General features: G+C 40.7%; 1 protein-coding gene across 1 annotated transcript; it reads right to left on the bottom strand.

Moving 5' to 3' along the window:
• Positions 1 to 804: 804 nt before the first annotated feature.
• ppp3r1b (protein phosphatase 3 (formerly 2B), regulatory s1ubunit B, alpha isoform, b) lies at positions 805 to 14,626 on the bottom strand. Its single transcript, XM_062447828.1, has 6 exons — positions 14,399 to 14,626; positions 11,051 to 11,090; positions 4,348 to 4,524; positions 3,974 to 4,033; positions 3,249 to 3,433; positions 805 to 3,113 (listed from the first exon to the last, which is right to left on the bottom strand). The coding sequence occupies exons 1-6, from the start codon at positions 14,399 to 14,401 to the stop codon at positions 3,066 to 3,068; spliced, it is 513 nt and encodes a 170-aa protein (XP_062303812.1). The 5' UTR covers positions 14,402 to 14,626; the 3' UTR covers positions 805 to 3,065.
• Positions 14,627 to 14,647: the final 21 nt, after the last annotated feature.

Here is a 14,647-nt window from a genome sequence, read left to right as displayed (position 1 = left end):
CATGTTGGGCTGTGTGAAAATAAATCTGGAGAGTTGCTGAAGTCCAAATCACAAACAGATGAGCAGGTTCCATGAGAATGGCAGTCTTCGGAGGTCCATGTGTGGCGGGGTGGAATACAAATGGGAGTTTTAAGTGGCAGTGACGGGCACAACTGGCCACATTCTGCATGAGCTTAATTAGGACCATTCAGGAAACAGTGACACGTTATCTATGGAAGGGAATCTAGTTTACTGGTGATGTATGTATGAACACATACATGAGCTAAAATTGGTTTCATGAAGTACAGTAAAATAAGGCTATCTGGTTACAAATGTTAATCGGTCTCCTTGCCCTTGAGCCTGAAATCAAACCCAGAACTTCAGGGGCATTTTTTTAATCTCCAGACAGTAAGTGTTAAAAGACACACAACTCTAGCTCATGGTCCTATAATTAGTCTAAAAAAATCTGTACCATTAGACAAAAAGTTATCCAGAGGTGAATTTGCTATTCAGGATTCAAATATTTTATACACAAGGTACTCAACTAATTTGACAGAATAAATAACTAAAATTAAAGGACTATTGGTGTATTCAAATGTGATTGCCATTGCCAATTTGCTTTGGACCACACTCCCAGATAAAACACCTCCCAAACACTCGTTGTGGATGAACTAGCTCTTTGGCATTCCTCAAAATATATTGTTATAATGACATCTAGTGGACAATTTGATGCATTACAACAACATGATTATCCATCCATATGCTTATCAGGCGTATACTACACATTTAAATGTACATTGTCATGCCATATATGACATCTGTAACAACTTTCAAATTGTTTATTTCTTATGTTCATGTATGAAGTTTCAATGGTTCCCACAGCATATGATGCAGCATGCAGAGATGGAAAGAGGAAAAGTAAAACCTAAGACTGAAACCGTCATGCCTCCACCCAACACCCCATAATCAATGTACACCTTTATATCCCTTTCATCCAATAAACTGACATTTTAGCACTGACCTAAAAAAAACTAGGGAAGGAGCACTATTACTATGTTTATAACAAATATCTGTACAAAACAATTCAACTCAAAATAATACAAATTAAAGAAAGGAAGAAAAACATGGTTTCTCCTTGAACAAAAAAAAGCATCTGGCAGTTGACTTGGGGCATAAGTGAAGCTTTGCTGGAATCAAAGTGACACACAGATCCAAAAGATTATAGTTGTTATAACAGTTACATGTAGTGGATTTACTTTGTCATTTCCATATTTTTTTCACCAATTCTTTTTGGCAACATCCATGTATATGTCATTTTCATTCATGTTATAATATATTAACATTACTATTCATATGTAAACAAGAGGAGCTTTTCAAAATAAAAACGGATCTACATGCACAAAGAAACAGGAAAATATAGAGAAAAACCCTCCATGTCATGCAAGTACATCACAAGACTTTGGGGCCTTTCAGGAACAGATAAGAGCCATCATCGTGCAGCACTAGAAACAGCGGCACGAGCGGTCGTGTGTGTGTGCGCACGGTATAGGGATCGCGCACTTCAAACACCTCCCCGCGCAGGAGGTGAATGAGCAAAAGCGGAGCCACAAATCGAATACATTAACTTCCATAAATGTAAGAGAGAGTCTTGTTCGGTCGTATTCCCCATCTCTGTGTAAAAAAATGTGGTGGCTTGGTAATGAACGCTCTAGTTGGTTGCATCTGTATCAAGAATACTCAACACAAATAGAAAATGGTCGGCGGCGGAGAGGAAGGCCTCTAACTATATCCACTGACTCAATACAATGTTTTCTAAACCAAATTAAATGTTTTCTTGATATAAAATAAACAATGTTGTAAAGATGACATTTATAAGTTGAGAGTACCTCCCCTTAATCTCAACCTATGCGGCAGCCCTCAATGTAGGCCTAACAACAAGCCTAGCCTAACCTGTAGCTAAATTACCTGAACAAAACGCTGCCTGCAGTTAAATAAAACAATTTTCAAGCAAGCTTAAACTTTTTATGCACACATAATGCTGAAAACAGCATTATCTCTAATTACATGATAGTCTGTAAGCTATTTGATCTATCTTGTAACATGTTACAACAAGAAAAAACTGTTTATCTTGGCTGAAAGCAATAAATACAGAATATTAAAACTGCCTGCAATTGTATGCCACTGGCTTGATTGTAATGTGCACATTGTTGGGGATAGGTCATTTTCTATAGTGAAAACTATTCACATAATCAGCCTGTGAATCAAAAAAGACTTGCATTCGCAGTAAACCGTAAGCTTGTGTGCAGAAATTAAAATATATTTTACTCTTTCACTACTTTTCGTATCTCATAAAGCAAGACAATAGTAGTCCCTGACAATATAAACATTTATAGTGCACAATCCCCCTCTGTTGTGCTGTTGTTTTTTTTGTGTATTTGTTTTTTACAAAATGTGTCTTACATTATCGGAAACTAAAATGTTTACAATAAACAAGTTAAGTAAAATAGAAGAAAACACGTTACACCTGAAAAATAAATTTAACTAGTTGAATTGTGCAGCTTGCACTAGAAAAAGCAGTACTCCCAAATCTCAACAGTAGATATAGATCATATACTCAACTGTTTTATCATTAACATGTTCTGATTGGCACTTCATGCTTTATGTTTGTGTTGAAATCAAGTACATCAAGTTACATAACAGCTAACTACAAACATCCCCCAAGATATACTTTCTTAAAAAAAAAGACAAGACCAAAATAAATATAAAAAAATCCCAACTGCCTCAAAAACAATTATATTAACCTTCCTCCCTTCCTCCACCAAACTGAAATGCTCGCTCAACGATAAAAAGCTGTCCTTTAGCTTTTAAAGTGCTACACCGGGTTATTGATAGAATTCATGTTCAATAACACTTAAAAAGGTTGGCTTCGGAAGGCTCAGGTTGGAAAAAAGGTGGCTTCACAGAGAAAATACTTCCATTGAAAATACACAGAGAGCGTTGCTGGACGACGCGTTTGCTTGAGCAGATCCTCAGAAATGGAGAAAAAAGCGGAAAAAAAAAAGGTTGCAAGGGGCTCGTGAGATCGGTCACACATCCACCACCATCTTTTTGTGTATGTCTAATCCGCCCACCACCTAAGGGAGACAGAACACATCAGTCAAATGTCATTCAAAGCAGTAAAGGTCATTGACTTTAAATGTGTTACAGATATAGTAATTTTGACTTCATTGAGGTAACTTTGATTATATATTTAGATTTCATCTACTCACCGCACAAAACTCTTCAAAGGATATTCTCCCATCACCGTCTTTGTCTGCGTTAATTATGGTTTTGTCGACAATCTGCTGAAGCTGGGTATCCTTGAGGTTGTTTCCCACCATCATCTTCAGGACCTGGAAGAGCTCACCGTTGGATATATAGCCATCCTTGTCCATGTCGTAGATTCTGAAGGCAACTGTGAACAAGACGAAATTGGCAAACTGTTTCCGACATCTATCCCTAAAAGGTCTATTCATCAGGCGATTTAGTACACAGTATTTGTGTATTCATACATTTAGTATTCATATTTTCTCAGTCAAGCCCTGTTAATATGCTAAACATTTTACGAGGGCTGTGTAATTAATCCTTATTTAATAAAGCAATTTATTTTTTAATATTAATTTCTTCACTAATGCATTCTTTTGCATTAGTGAAGAAGGAAGTTTTGTCGTGGACTGTGTTGGTAGATATGGAAATACATTGAAATTCCACCTAGCAGTGTTGTTTTAAGTGACAGTGCAGACATTCAAGGTTGTAATGTTAAACCACTTTAGCAAGTGCTAGTGAATGCTAAATTTAACTAAACCATAATTGCAGCAAGCATTGTTAACATTTGACATGTTATACATACATGATAATCCAGCTGTTCTACTTACTTCTAAAAACATTCCTGCCTTTCATTGCAATGTCCCCCTAATTGTAAAACATCTGTGGTGATTATTCGCATGATACTTACAGCGCAATTTCTGCTCCTTATCGCCTTTGACACTGAACTGGGAGACACCCTCGATGAATTCTGCAAAACAATATCCAATCGCATAAGCTGCTAATGCAATGGAAGTGAGAGCATGTAAAACGCTTTGGCTTATTCACTCAGATTAAAACAGAGGGGAAGGAGTGCTCCTTCGAGGAAAATGCCCATGGGCAAAACAAAGTGTACATCTTCTTTATGTAGATTATCTGCATACTGTGTGTAAAACATAATATCACAGACAACTCTTTCAATCGTAAAGTAGACTTATTAAAATAGGTCTCAGTACATGCAACACATTCCATGCTCAACAATTGAGGAAATGATAAACAACAGCATTACCACTTCAAAAGACCTACCTTTGAAGTCAACTTCACCATTGCCATCTGTGTCAAATATATCAATAACTCGCTGTACAAGGGGATTCTGTTGGAGTTCCGGTAAGGACATAAACTCTTCAACACTCAAGGAGCCAGAGTTATCTAGGTCGAGTTTCTTAAATCTCTTTCCTAGCCTCTTAATCTCATCAGCATCAACTGAAATAGAAGAGGGAGAGATACAGAGGGAAGGGTAGAGTTAAAATCTGACATATTATTTGACAGTGGAGGAAAAACTCAAGACTCAGGAGTAAGTCATTTGCTAGGTTATCAACTACCACCACCACAGTTTCACCACAGAGGGAAGGACACACAGGACACATACGGGTGGGGGTGGGGGGTAAATCAGCCTGCTGTCCACTTACATCTGGTGTTATGCCCCTTCGCTGCCTTTAGATACGATTTACCCGAGCCAGAAGGAATCTTACCCGATTTCTTGTGCGTGTTGGCCATAGTTGTCCCAAGATGCAGCTCTCTAGTGTACTTTAGGTTGAACCTTGAGCTAACATACCTCGCGGTTCCCCAACTCTAAGCCCTTGCAGCATGTCATGTGACACCTCCTTTCTACACTAATCACTCGACTGATATCCATTAATCGTAACATGCGCACACACCAACTAGATGGGCTTGAGGGAATCTGTAAGAGAGCGTTGACAGGATCTTATCTTGGACCACTCCTCTCGCTTTGCCAATGGGTCTGTCCAACGAGAGTGGTTTACATCAATCAGGAGCCCTTTACTTAGCAATCCTGTATCAGATAGTGTAGTTAAATATGTTGTTTTGAGTAGGCTAATTATTTGTCAGCGTTGAGCTAATTTATTAAGTATTGGGTGCTGTCTCAAACATATTTTAATATTAGAAACTGGTGCAGAATGGATCCGTCTTTGGGGCATGTTTTAGTAAAGCAACACAGCATTGAAAGTTTGAATTACTCGTCAAGTACGGTTTTGCAATGAATACTACTAATAACGACTAAGCCACTTAAAGGTGACATGACATGAAAACTTCACTTTAGGAGGTTATTTAACATCAATATGAGTTCCCCTAGCCTGCCTTTGGTCCCCCAGTGGCTAGAATTTTCGATAGGTGTAAACCAAGCCCTGGGTGTTCTTCTCCGCCTTTGAGAAAATGAAGGCTCAATTGCTCTGTTTGAAAATCTCCTCTTTGTGACGTCACAAGGAGGAAGGTTACCTCCCCTCTCTGCTTTGCCCGCCCAGAGAATCTGGCCCGCCCATAAGAAACTGAGCTACGACCGTGCAAGTGTTTTTATCCTCGAGAGACATCATGGCTTGCAAACGAACGAAGCATTACATTTGCTCAGTTTGGATGTTCAAAGGAAAACAAAAATCCTTTTACAGTTACTTCATCCGAGCCTCTGAAGACCCAGTGTCTTAATTTTATTTTCTCAGGAAATGCGCCAACACATGTAGGCGAAATGCACCAACACATGTAGGCGCATTTGTTTTGTATGTCTGCGCCAAACACTTCAGCCACGACTGTTTCTTCAATTTGAGCTAATACAAAACTGGCCTTGCTGAAATTATATTCTGGATCAGTACTAACTCTCCTTCATCCAGCTACTAACCTCGGACAAGTAAGTTAACTAACGCTATATCATTTTGTAACTTTACTGTATATGGTTACCTAGCTTGCTACCCTTAGAATGTGGCTGTAACATTAGCTCTGCAGCTAACAGCTGAGTTACTGTCGCTAATGGAAAGGTAGATAGCATCAAGTATGTGTGTGAATACACATGCTGTAACGTGAGTGTTGTACACTTCTTTGTTATTTGGATAACCGTTCTGCTGTTGGTGTTATGGCGCGCGCGATATCCACCTTTCCCCTCATTGAAATGACTGAGTGTGTATACTCCATCCATTGTAAACATTAGCGCATGGTGCCGCCCCTCCGCTCCTCATTAGCATTTAAAGCTACAGACAACAAAACAGCGCGTTCTGAGGAAAGCTCCCTGTGGGACTGCTAGTAGTGGCTGTAATTCTGCACCAAGGCTGAATTTCGGGAAAGAGACTTCTGATACAGTATTAGGGGACCACTAAGGCCTATATAAAAGCATCCAAAAACAGCATGTCATGTCACCTTTAATAACAATGATCCCATTTGGCTGTTAAACTAGTAACATTTCAACAGTGATAAAGTGATGTGATAAACAAATCTACAGCAGACATGTACATATCACATTGTTAGTGCACACTATGGCCAACAATACGTCAATAAAAATAATAGCATATGAGTACAATTCCTATCAGAAAGGATGTTGTATCTCTTTTTTTGACAGGTGGCGTAATCCAGGTTGTGTTTTACATTAACCCGATAACCTATGATAGCTCCCGGTTAACCAAGCTTCTGCCCAAAGTTCACACCATTGCACTTCTTGTCAACAGTTAGCGGTGCTGCAGCGCAACGACAACCTTGACAAGTAGCGGACCCATCTAAATGTCATAACAGATGCCCACCACTAGATGTTCCACAACACAAGCGAGTGGGATGCTCCAAAGAGTCACAGTCCCTGCGTATTCTGTGCCCCAACAAATAAACATGGCCTGGCCTCTCACTAAGAAAGAAGTGTCGCATGTGCAAAGTAAATCAAATGCGCTATTGTGACATCACAGTTGAGTGTGGACTTACTGTAAGTGTGTTTCATTTATCTTGATCTTCCGTTTGGGGCGTGGGTCATAATGTTTTCAGCGCATCCCTCAATATAGATATGTGAAATTCTACCATCGCCATGAGAAATTTCACATGATAAGTGTTTCCAGTCAAAAAATATCATAAGCCAACCCTAATTAACAGCAACTTTAAACAACAATTTTTGGGGTAGGATCCTAGATTTGGGCATATTCACTATATATTTGACACCATACCTGTCAGTTACTGCAACTAATGAGAATGTACAGTATGTTCTTGTATTTAGTTTTGACAACACTGGAAGGAAATACAGAACGGAAATACAATGAGATACAGGTGCTAGGCATTTTTTTTGGTAATGGCCAGTGCATGTTGTTTATTAGTTCCATATGATCCACAGTTTGTGATTTTGTCTGGTTGTGCAATAACCTCTGCAGGCACTTGTCTAGAAATGATGAACCTTTGTTTGAATTATGATCCTAAAAACCTCCCTTCCTACATTGCCTGAATGATGTTTAGGATAAAGCTAAATTAGGCTAACATTCTTCTTAGCTTTTAGAGGAAGCCAGACTCTGTAAAAAGGGCAATCATCCATTAACATATGTTTTGTAATTTGAGTTAAAATGTTGCTCGTTATTTAGAGATATTTTGACCTTAGCGACGGTAAGAGATGGGACACCAATCTTCATACCAGTGGATAGGAAAACATTACAACAGTGGCGCAGACCCAAACTGCATCAAAATAATTCAATTACACTTGCTCAACTAGAACATATGCCAGCGAGGATACAATTCAGTCCAGAAGTACAGTTCAAACAGAAGAGAGAAAATGAGAGTATTTTTAGCAACAACGCAGAGAACCCCACACCCCAGTCAACCCACACACCCACCCACTCAGAAATCACACAAACATACACACAGTACACACACTTACTGGCTGGTGCTGCCCTCCCCCTTGGGAAACCCCTAGCAACAAGGAAACCCAGCTAACATACAGAAAGGGAGGGGCTGGTGTGTGTGCTGGGGGGTATTTCTGAGGGCTGCAGACAGAGGCCAGAGAAGCTTTTCACAAACTGCTGAGCTACAGACTGAGAAGTGTTACATTCACATAGGATTTCATAACAAGGCTCTGTGGCCCTTATCTCCCTCTCAATCAGTAACATGCAAAACAGGCTAATAGCCTGCGTGGTGTTGAGCTGTAGAGTATAGAGTTTTGAGTCAGGAGACTGTCGTCAGGTCCTCCCGAATAAAGATTCTGAGCCTGTTGCATGCCAAATCAGTGAAAGAGTGAAGCTACCACATCAACAGATTACCAATCAATTGGACCACTGAAGTCAGCATACATTCAGTGAGGTGTCTAAACTAAGCTCTAGCAGAGGTTGGGACAGCCTTGTTAAACTGACTGGTAGTCTAACTATTCTAGATGTTCCCCACCGGAGACCAATAAACCCGACGAAACCACGCTCATCCGGAGAGACACGAACCACTCTACGAGTTTGCCAACCGATAAAGTGCGGTCACACATAAAACCCCTGTTGGTGTCAGACAAGGGGCGGACTATGTGGCGGTGGTGACTGGCCTGCCATTTACGTGAAGGGGGTCTGCTGAGTGCTATCTGGCCGCTCTGCCATCCCTCTTTAATTTACTGCAGCGGAAACACAACACCTACATGTGGCCCCGTCACGGCACCAATCCCACTGGAAAAAACGCAGCACCCACTGAGGCGCATCAGAGCACTGCAGTCTCCCAAACCGGCCAGAAATACTACCAAGCTCAATCGTTCCTAATAAAGAACTCTTATTTGCCATTTCTTGGGGAGACGGTTGATCTTGTATCGAGTGACACAAAACTGTATGCTCATCCTTACTGTAATCATGTAGGGTTGTGTTGAACGATTCAAGCTAATGTGTTTGAGGATTCATAATTTAGCTCAGAAATGTGGATCGTGGCGCAGGAGGAAGGCAACATTTACATGCAAATGGTGGTCCACAGAAGAACATGCAAATTTGATTAAGGCTGAGACGGTTTCTGCCTGATTATGCGTATGTGTAATGTAGGCCTGCATGCCGTAATCTGCTGCATTTTTATGCCTGACTGGCACTCCTCAAGACATACCTGAAGTTCTAAGCAGATGCTGAATATTGTCACTAAGCGACAACAATTACACAGGTAAAAAGAGCCCAAGCTTAGCAAAATGTATGTCTCAAAATGTACAACTGAACAGGCTGTGCTAGTTGCTCGAGCCCCTAAAGAGTTTGGGAAAGAATATATGGAATTGTCAAAAAGGAAAGACTGTTTGTTTTACTTGCAGGCCTTGAACACTGATTTCAGCTTTCAGCTAATATGATGTTTTGCATTTCCAAATACTACATTTGTATTGTTTTAGCAACTCTGGTGAATGAAAACAAAACTGACCAATCAGTAAGTTCTTAGGGGGGTTCTAAAAACTGGAGAACTAGAGAACCAGAGCAGTGTGTTTCAGGCCCTGGCAGCACACAGCTGATTTAAGGCTGTGTGTCTTCTTGACACGGTGAACAGCTGCCACACCCCCTACTCGGGGGGGGGGGGGGCGTGGGCGGTTGAGCAGGGGAGACTCCCAAAAATATCCCACGGTGGGGAAATCCACTGACTGACAAGAGAAAGACAGCTCAGGCGAGATTTTAAGCACCTGTTAAAAGTCTCTCTGTTTTTGAAAGTCCTGCAGGTGCATGACCCAGATGTGACACTATAAACACAGGTGTCTTTTACTGGCAAAGTTACTGCCTGCTGGTTCAGACGTCCACATGCCCAAGGAGACTTCAGCAACAAGAGGCCAACGTCAAGTCCTTTATGAAGTAGGACTGTTTGGGCACTTGCCAAATTGTCCGTTATGGCCTGGTCTTTCTCAGAGCGATTGGACAAACCAAACATGTAACATTTGCTCTCCAGCTAAACAAATACCTTGAGATTCTTAAAGAGCCCTTTTTCTCAGACGAGCCTGAGACAGAAACAGATTGTTCAGCGTTTTCAAGGTGAGCAAAGTGAGTGTTGTCATCAATTTCGACCGAGGGCCTCCCCCGAGGTGCCCCAGTCTGTGACACCTAGGCCTAACAGCTCGTTAGGAGGTGGCCCCCCCAGCCGTCCACCCACCCAGCACATGCACACCCGACACCGGCGAGGCTGACGTGACTCCAAAACCAAACTCAGCTCGCTGCAATTCATCCCCAAGGGGGACTTCCCAAAAAGAAGTATGTCCTGAAAGTTCAGTACTGAAATTCTAATTAAGTAGTCCCCTGTTCTTTTTGAGATGGAATTGGAGGAGGAGGGGGGGGGGGATAGATGGGCGACAAACCAATTAAAAATTGAATATTGCTCGGACTAAAAATAAATACGGCTCTCCCACCAGCCCTGAAACTGACCTTTATGTGCAGCTCGTGGAGACCGGGTCACACTGCTGCTGGGAGGGTTGAGTCCTAAAGAATTCAGTGTAGCGTGTGACGATGTATATATCCGTCTACTCCGTGATCACCTTCCTATCCATTTCCTCTCACCAGTTGTCTACTGCTTAAGTGTCCCAGACATGAGGCCAGTGCCTATGGTACATGCTGGCCTTTGAGTTGACCCACCTTCAACGAGAAACAATGCTAGCCATCGGGTCAGTCCCATTTATTCGTAGTTAATCAAGGTTTGAATATTACTTGAATTTCCGGATTTCCCCTAATTAATCATAAATAATTTCTTTACGCACATTGTTTCGGCAGCTTGTTCTGTGCTTGCATGAGAGTGGAACTAACTTGTCATGCTTGGAAACATGACTTTGGTCATACGGCTTGCAACGCAAATTGAAATTACTATAACAAAGTTTGACAGTAGCCAATGTAGTCTGCGTGTTCATTGGCCAGAAAGTCCCACAGCTTTCACTGACCGCAGCTGCAACTGATGAGGTGTTTGCACAAAATGGACAAGCAGATTGTTTATGTCAGGTTAATGTGTTTTCAGGCTTTAGGCCTTTTAGCAAAGCTAATGTTTTACGTCTACAATCCACATGTCAAATACTTACAATGTGTGCACATCTCCAAGGGATAACTTGCTTCATTTCCCTGTAAAAGAAGAGAGAAAAATGGGTAAGAATGACTGCCTTTTCAACAATACTACAATACCATTGTTGTTGCTGTGAAAATCATAAAAAAAGAGTAAACTGTCAAATGTAGGGTTTAAGTCATAGGCCTACTCATTCACAAATATGGATTTGTACAGTTGGAGGAACCGAGAAAACCTCATGGGAAGACATTATTACAAGAAACGGTACACCACACGTCCCTCCACTCTAGCAACGGTGCATCCTATTGAAAATGTTGTGAAATTGTGCCAAAAACGTGATGCAGAAGATCCATTGACACATTGTGCTGTATTCTGTAGTCTGTGAATGTTGCGTAAATATAGTAATATATAACGTGTAGACGGCTATATGTCCTGCCCTTTAAACGTCAGGAAGGACTTGAAACCTCACTGCCCTACTGCTTCTGTTTATCCCTAAGAAGTGGCGTTCTCCATTATGCATGAGAACAACAGAATGAACTGGATTCTGCCAGCCCTGGAAATTAGGGCAATCCACTGCCTTTGCATTGCCGCATCTCTGTGGGACACACAGAAATTGAAAAAGGCTGAGGGAGGGAGGCTGTAGCTCTACTCATTAGATAAAGTCTGAGACCTTAACCAGCCATTAACTCAAAAAGGCCATTAACACAAATAGGTTTGACCGTGGTTCTCTAAATAACTCATCAATGAATCGATGTAAATCTATCTCTCTACAGAAGGCTTGAGGGGGTTCTCTCTGGGACGCCATTAAAGAATTCTGTTGATAGCTTTAGGTTATATTATTCTTTAGGCCTGATTTGTACTTCTGTGGTAGAGTGGGGTGAATACGTCTACTTTTGAAGATCCGGTGATGTAATTGTACTGGTGCTTTGAAAGAGACCTCAAGTTTGAAATCCTTTTTAAACGCAGCAAGTGTTTGAGTGAGCATAGGTGGTTAACCATTATGTCATCTGCAATTCAATATTTTCGAGCTTTCAAATCAAACTGCACCATTCAGTATGCGTAAGCAACGTCAGCAATAATCAAGACAAACCCATACAGACAGGACATTCCTTTCTAACATAATAAATGGAAAACAGCTTAAGTAAGGGGACCTGTTCATACTTGCTGCCAAACAGACAACCTGTCACATCCCCAGTGATCATTCACAGACAAATGCATGGCCACCAATCCAGTCTCATAGCATGTCTGTCTTCCTTTTGGAAACAATAACAGTAAGCGGAAGGAAAAGAGACTTATCCAACATTTGAGGCAATGCAAATAGTAAAATTAAAAACAAAAACAGTAAAAGACCGTATCGCAGTGAGTTTCTTTCAAGGGCAGGGATGACTATAGGATTTCAAGGGATTAGGCCTCAATATCCTTGCAGCACATGTGACTTTTGCCATTCCCGATGACCAATGTGTTGTGTTTGGTGAGTGTACTGTGGTTTACCATCAATTTCTTAAGTACATCATCAGTGGATAGAAGAAAAAATGGCACTGCAACAAAAGAAACAGGTGTCCATATCCCTTAGTGTTTTCAAATTTGCAGTCCTGTAGCGTTGATGCTGCAAGAGAGCTGTGTGCCTCTTTGACTTCAGGCCACACAAGATAGAGCATTAAGTTAAAGTGGATTGAGGGTTTAGGATTACAGCATCTACTTGGTGTAAGGTCGCATCTTTATAGTAACCAAACAACAGGAGTGCAAGTAAGGCTAGTTTTGAAAGAGTCATACCATTTAAAATGGCTTGAGTACAAGGCTAGGTTTTTCTCTTAACCGTGCACACGTGTACTACAACTGATCTTAAACAGTAATGCAAATTCACATGCATTTTTCTTGACAAAGACTTCAAATACTTGTCTTTCGTTTTATGATTTTACTCTACTGATCATGCTTCTCCTCTGGTCCTACAAATACAACTGTGTTTTGTAGTATGGGGTGAAAGTGGGGTGAATTTATTATTGAAATTATTTTTTAATTATTATTATCTGAAACATCTGCATTAGAGGACAACAAGTCATCTGACGCATGCTGTGAGACCTATAGTCAAATGTCATGCCAAAACATTTACTGTATATATATTACTGGTGAGAAATATGACAGCATGACCTGTCATGTGTTGTTAAATGGTTTCCGGGGGGGTGGGGGGTTATTAATAAAAGAAAAGTAACGTAAAAATTCTTCACTTATCATATTTTCATTGTCATTTCAAAGTTATCTCCCTCAATATTGGTGACCAGCCAAATACACCAATTGATATTGGGCACTTCTGAAAATGCACATTAAATACTTGCTAGCTTTGACAGACAGATACGTTGGTCATTGCATGCAATGACTTAAATGAAGCATTTCAATATTATGAGGCATTCAAATGCATCCACATAATGTGGCCGACAAACCTCCATCCATAATTTTATAGTATTTCCAAAATGGCCACTAGCTGTAATGATGCCACAAACTTGTGTGACAAATTAGAACACCTAAGAGATGAAGGTATCTCAATGTACATTCTATTTACCATGCATACATACTGAAGCTGAAACTGGAGAGCATTCTGAATCAATCTTAAATCGGATTATTTCAATGTACAGTAACATAACAGAAACCGTATGTTCAGTACTGCTTTAAATCAATGCAGTCATAGTTAACATACACACACATCAAAATGTAGGTACTGTTTAATGAATTCATGGAATCTAGACCCATAATACAATATGTTGGACAGAACAATTATCACAGTGTTACACGGTAACACTTGTTATCTTCGCGCACTCATTTCAGATCTCTAGTACAGAGGAACAACCAGGAAAATGTGTCCATACTGTATTTTGTAACCAGCATTAGCTTAGCCGTGTTGGACCTGCGTTTCAAAAGCAAAATATTGGTCTAAATTGAAAAAATAGTGTAATTTGTGATTACACAAAGAGGTGACGATCTATCAATATTGCTATATTGTATCTAGCGGCTTCGGAAACGATACAATGTTTCACTTTTCCCCCACAAGCTCGCGCCATTATCACTGTGCTTAGCTGGCTAGCTAGTTGGTTGGTTTCTGCCATGTAAATTAGATAACATAATTCTGAACAGTATCAGTGTTAAAAGATTAGAAGAATTTACTAAAGCAGAACAATGACACTGTTTGAACAATGACACAACATTTGCATACCGACCACAAAAATATAACAAGACAGTTCTCATTTGGTCTAAACGGTGGAACGTAAGAGCAAGCGAGCTGCCTGATCGCCTTGGGTGCTATGCATGCGTACGGTACGAGATTGTGTACACATTTGGTTAGCGCTAGAATACTATTATGAACAGGTTTTCTTACCATTCTGACGATCTGAGTCTTTGTTCAAAGTGTAAAGACAGTAAAAATGCAGGGCAATGTTGCACAATCAATTAAGGGTATGATTTTCTGATTGTAGAACAGAGCCGGTTTACTCTCTTTCGCGGTTTCTCCAGTCGACGGATGACGGATTCACTGCAGTAGCTACTGTGGATCCGCAGAGAGGGGGAAGAGGCAGAGGAGGTTGTGTTGGTGTGGAGAGCGAGAGAGGTTGAAAGGGGAGTAGGGGGA

Source organism: Osmerus eperlanus, chromosome 22, assembly GCF_963692335.1.
Source record: "Osmerus eperlanus chromosome 22, fOsmEpe2.1, whole genome shotgun sequence".
NCBI classification, from domain to species: domain Eukaryota; kingdom Metazoa; phylum Chordata; class Actinopteri; order Osmeriformes; family Osmeridae; genus Osmerus; species Osmerus eperlanus.
Note: the sequence above shows the minus strand (reverse complement) of the source record. Positions and strands in the feature narration are given on the sequence as shown.

Coding starts and splice junctions, on each gene's coding strand:
- ppp3r1b (XM_062447828.1), bottom strand. Junction 4,525..11,050: donor CTTGGAGATGTGCACACATT/GTAAGTATTTGA, acceptor CTTCTATTTCAG/TTGATGCTGATGAGATTAAG. Junction 4,034..4,347: donor TGGTGAAGTTGACTTCAAAG/GTAGGTCTTTTG, acceptor ATTGTTTTGCAG/AATTCATCGAGGGTGTCTCC.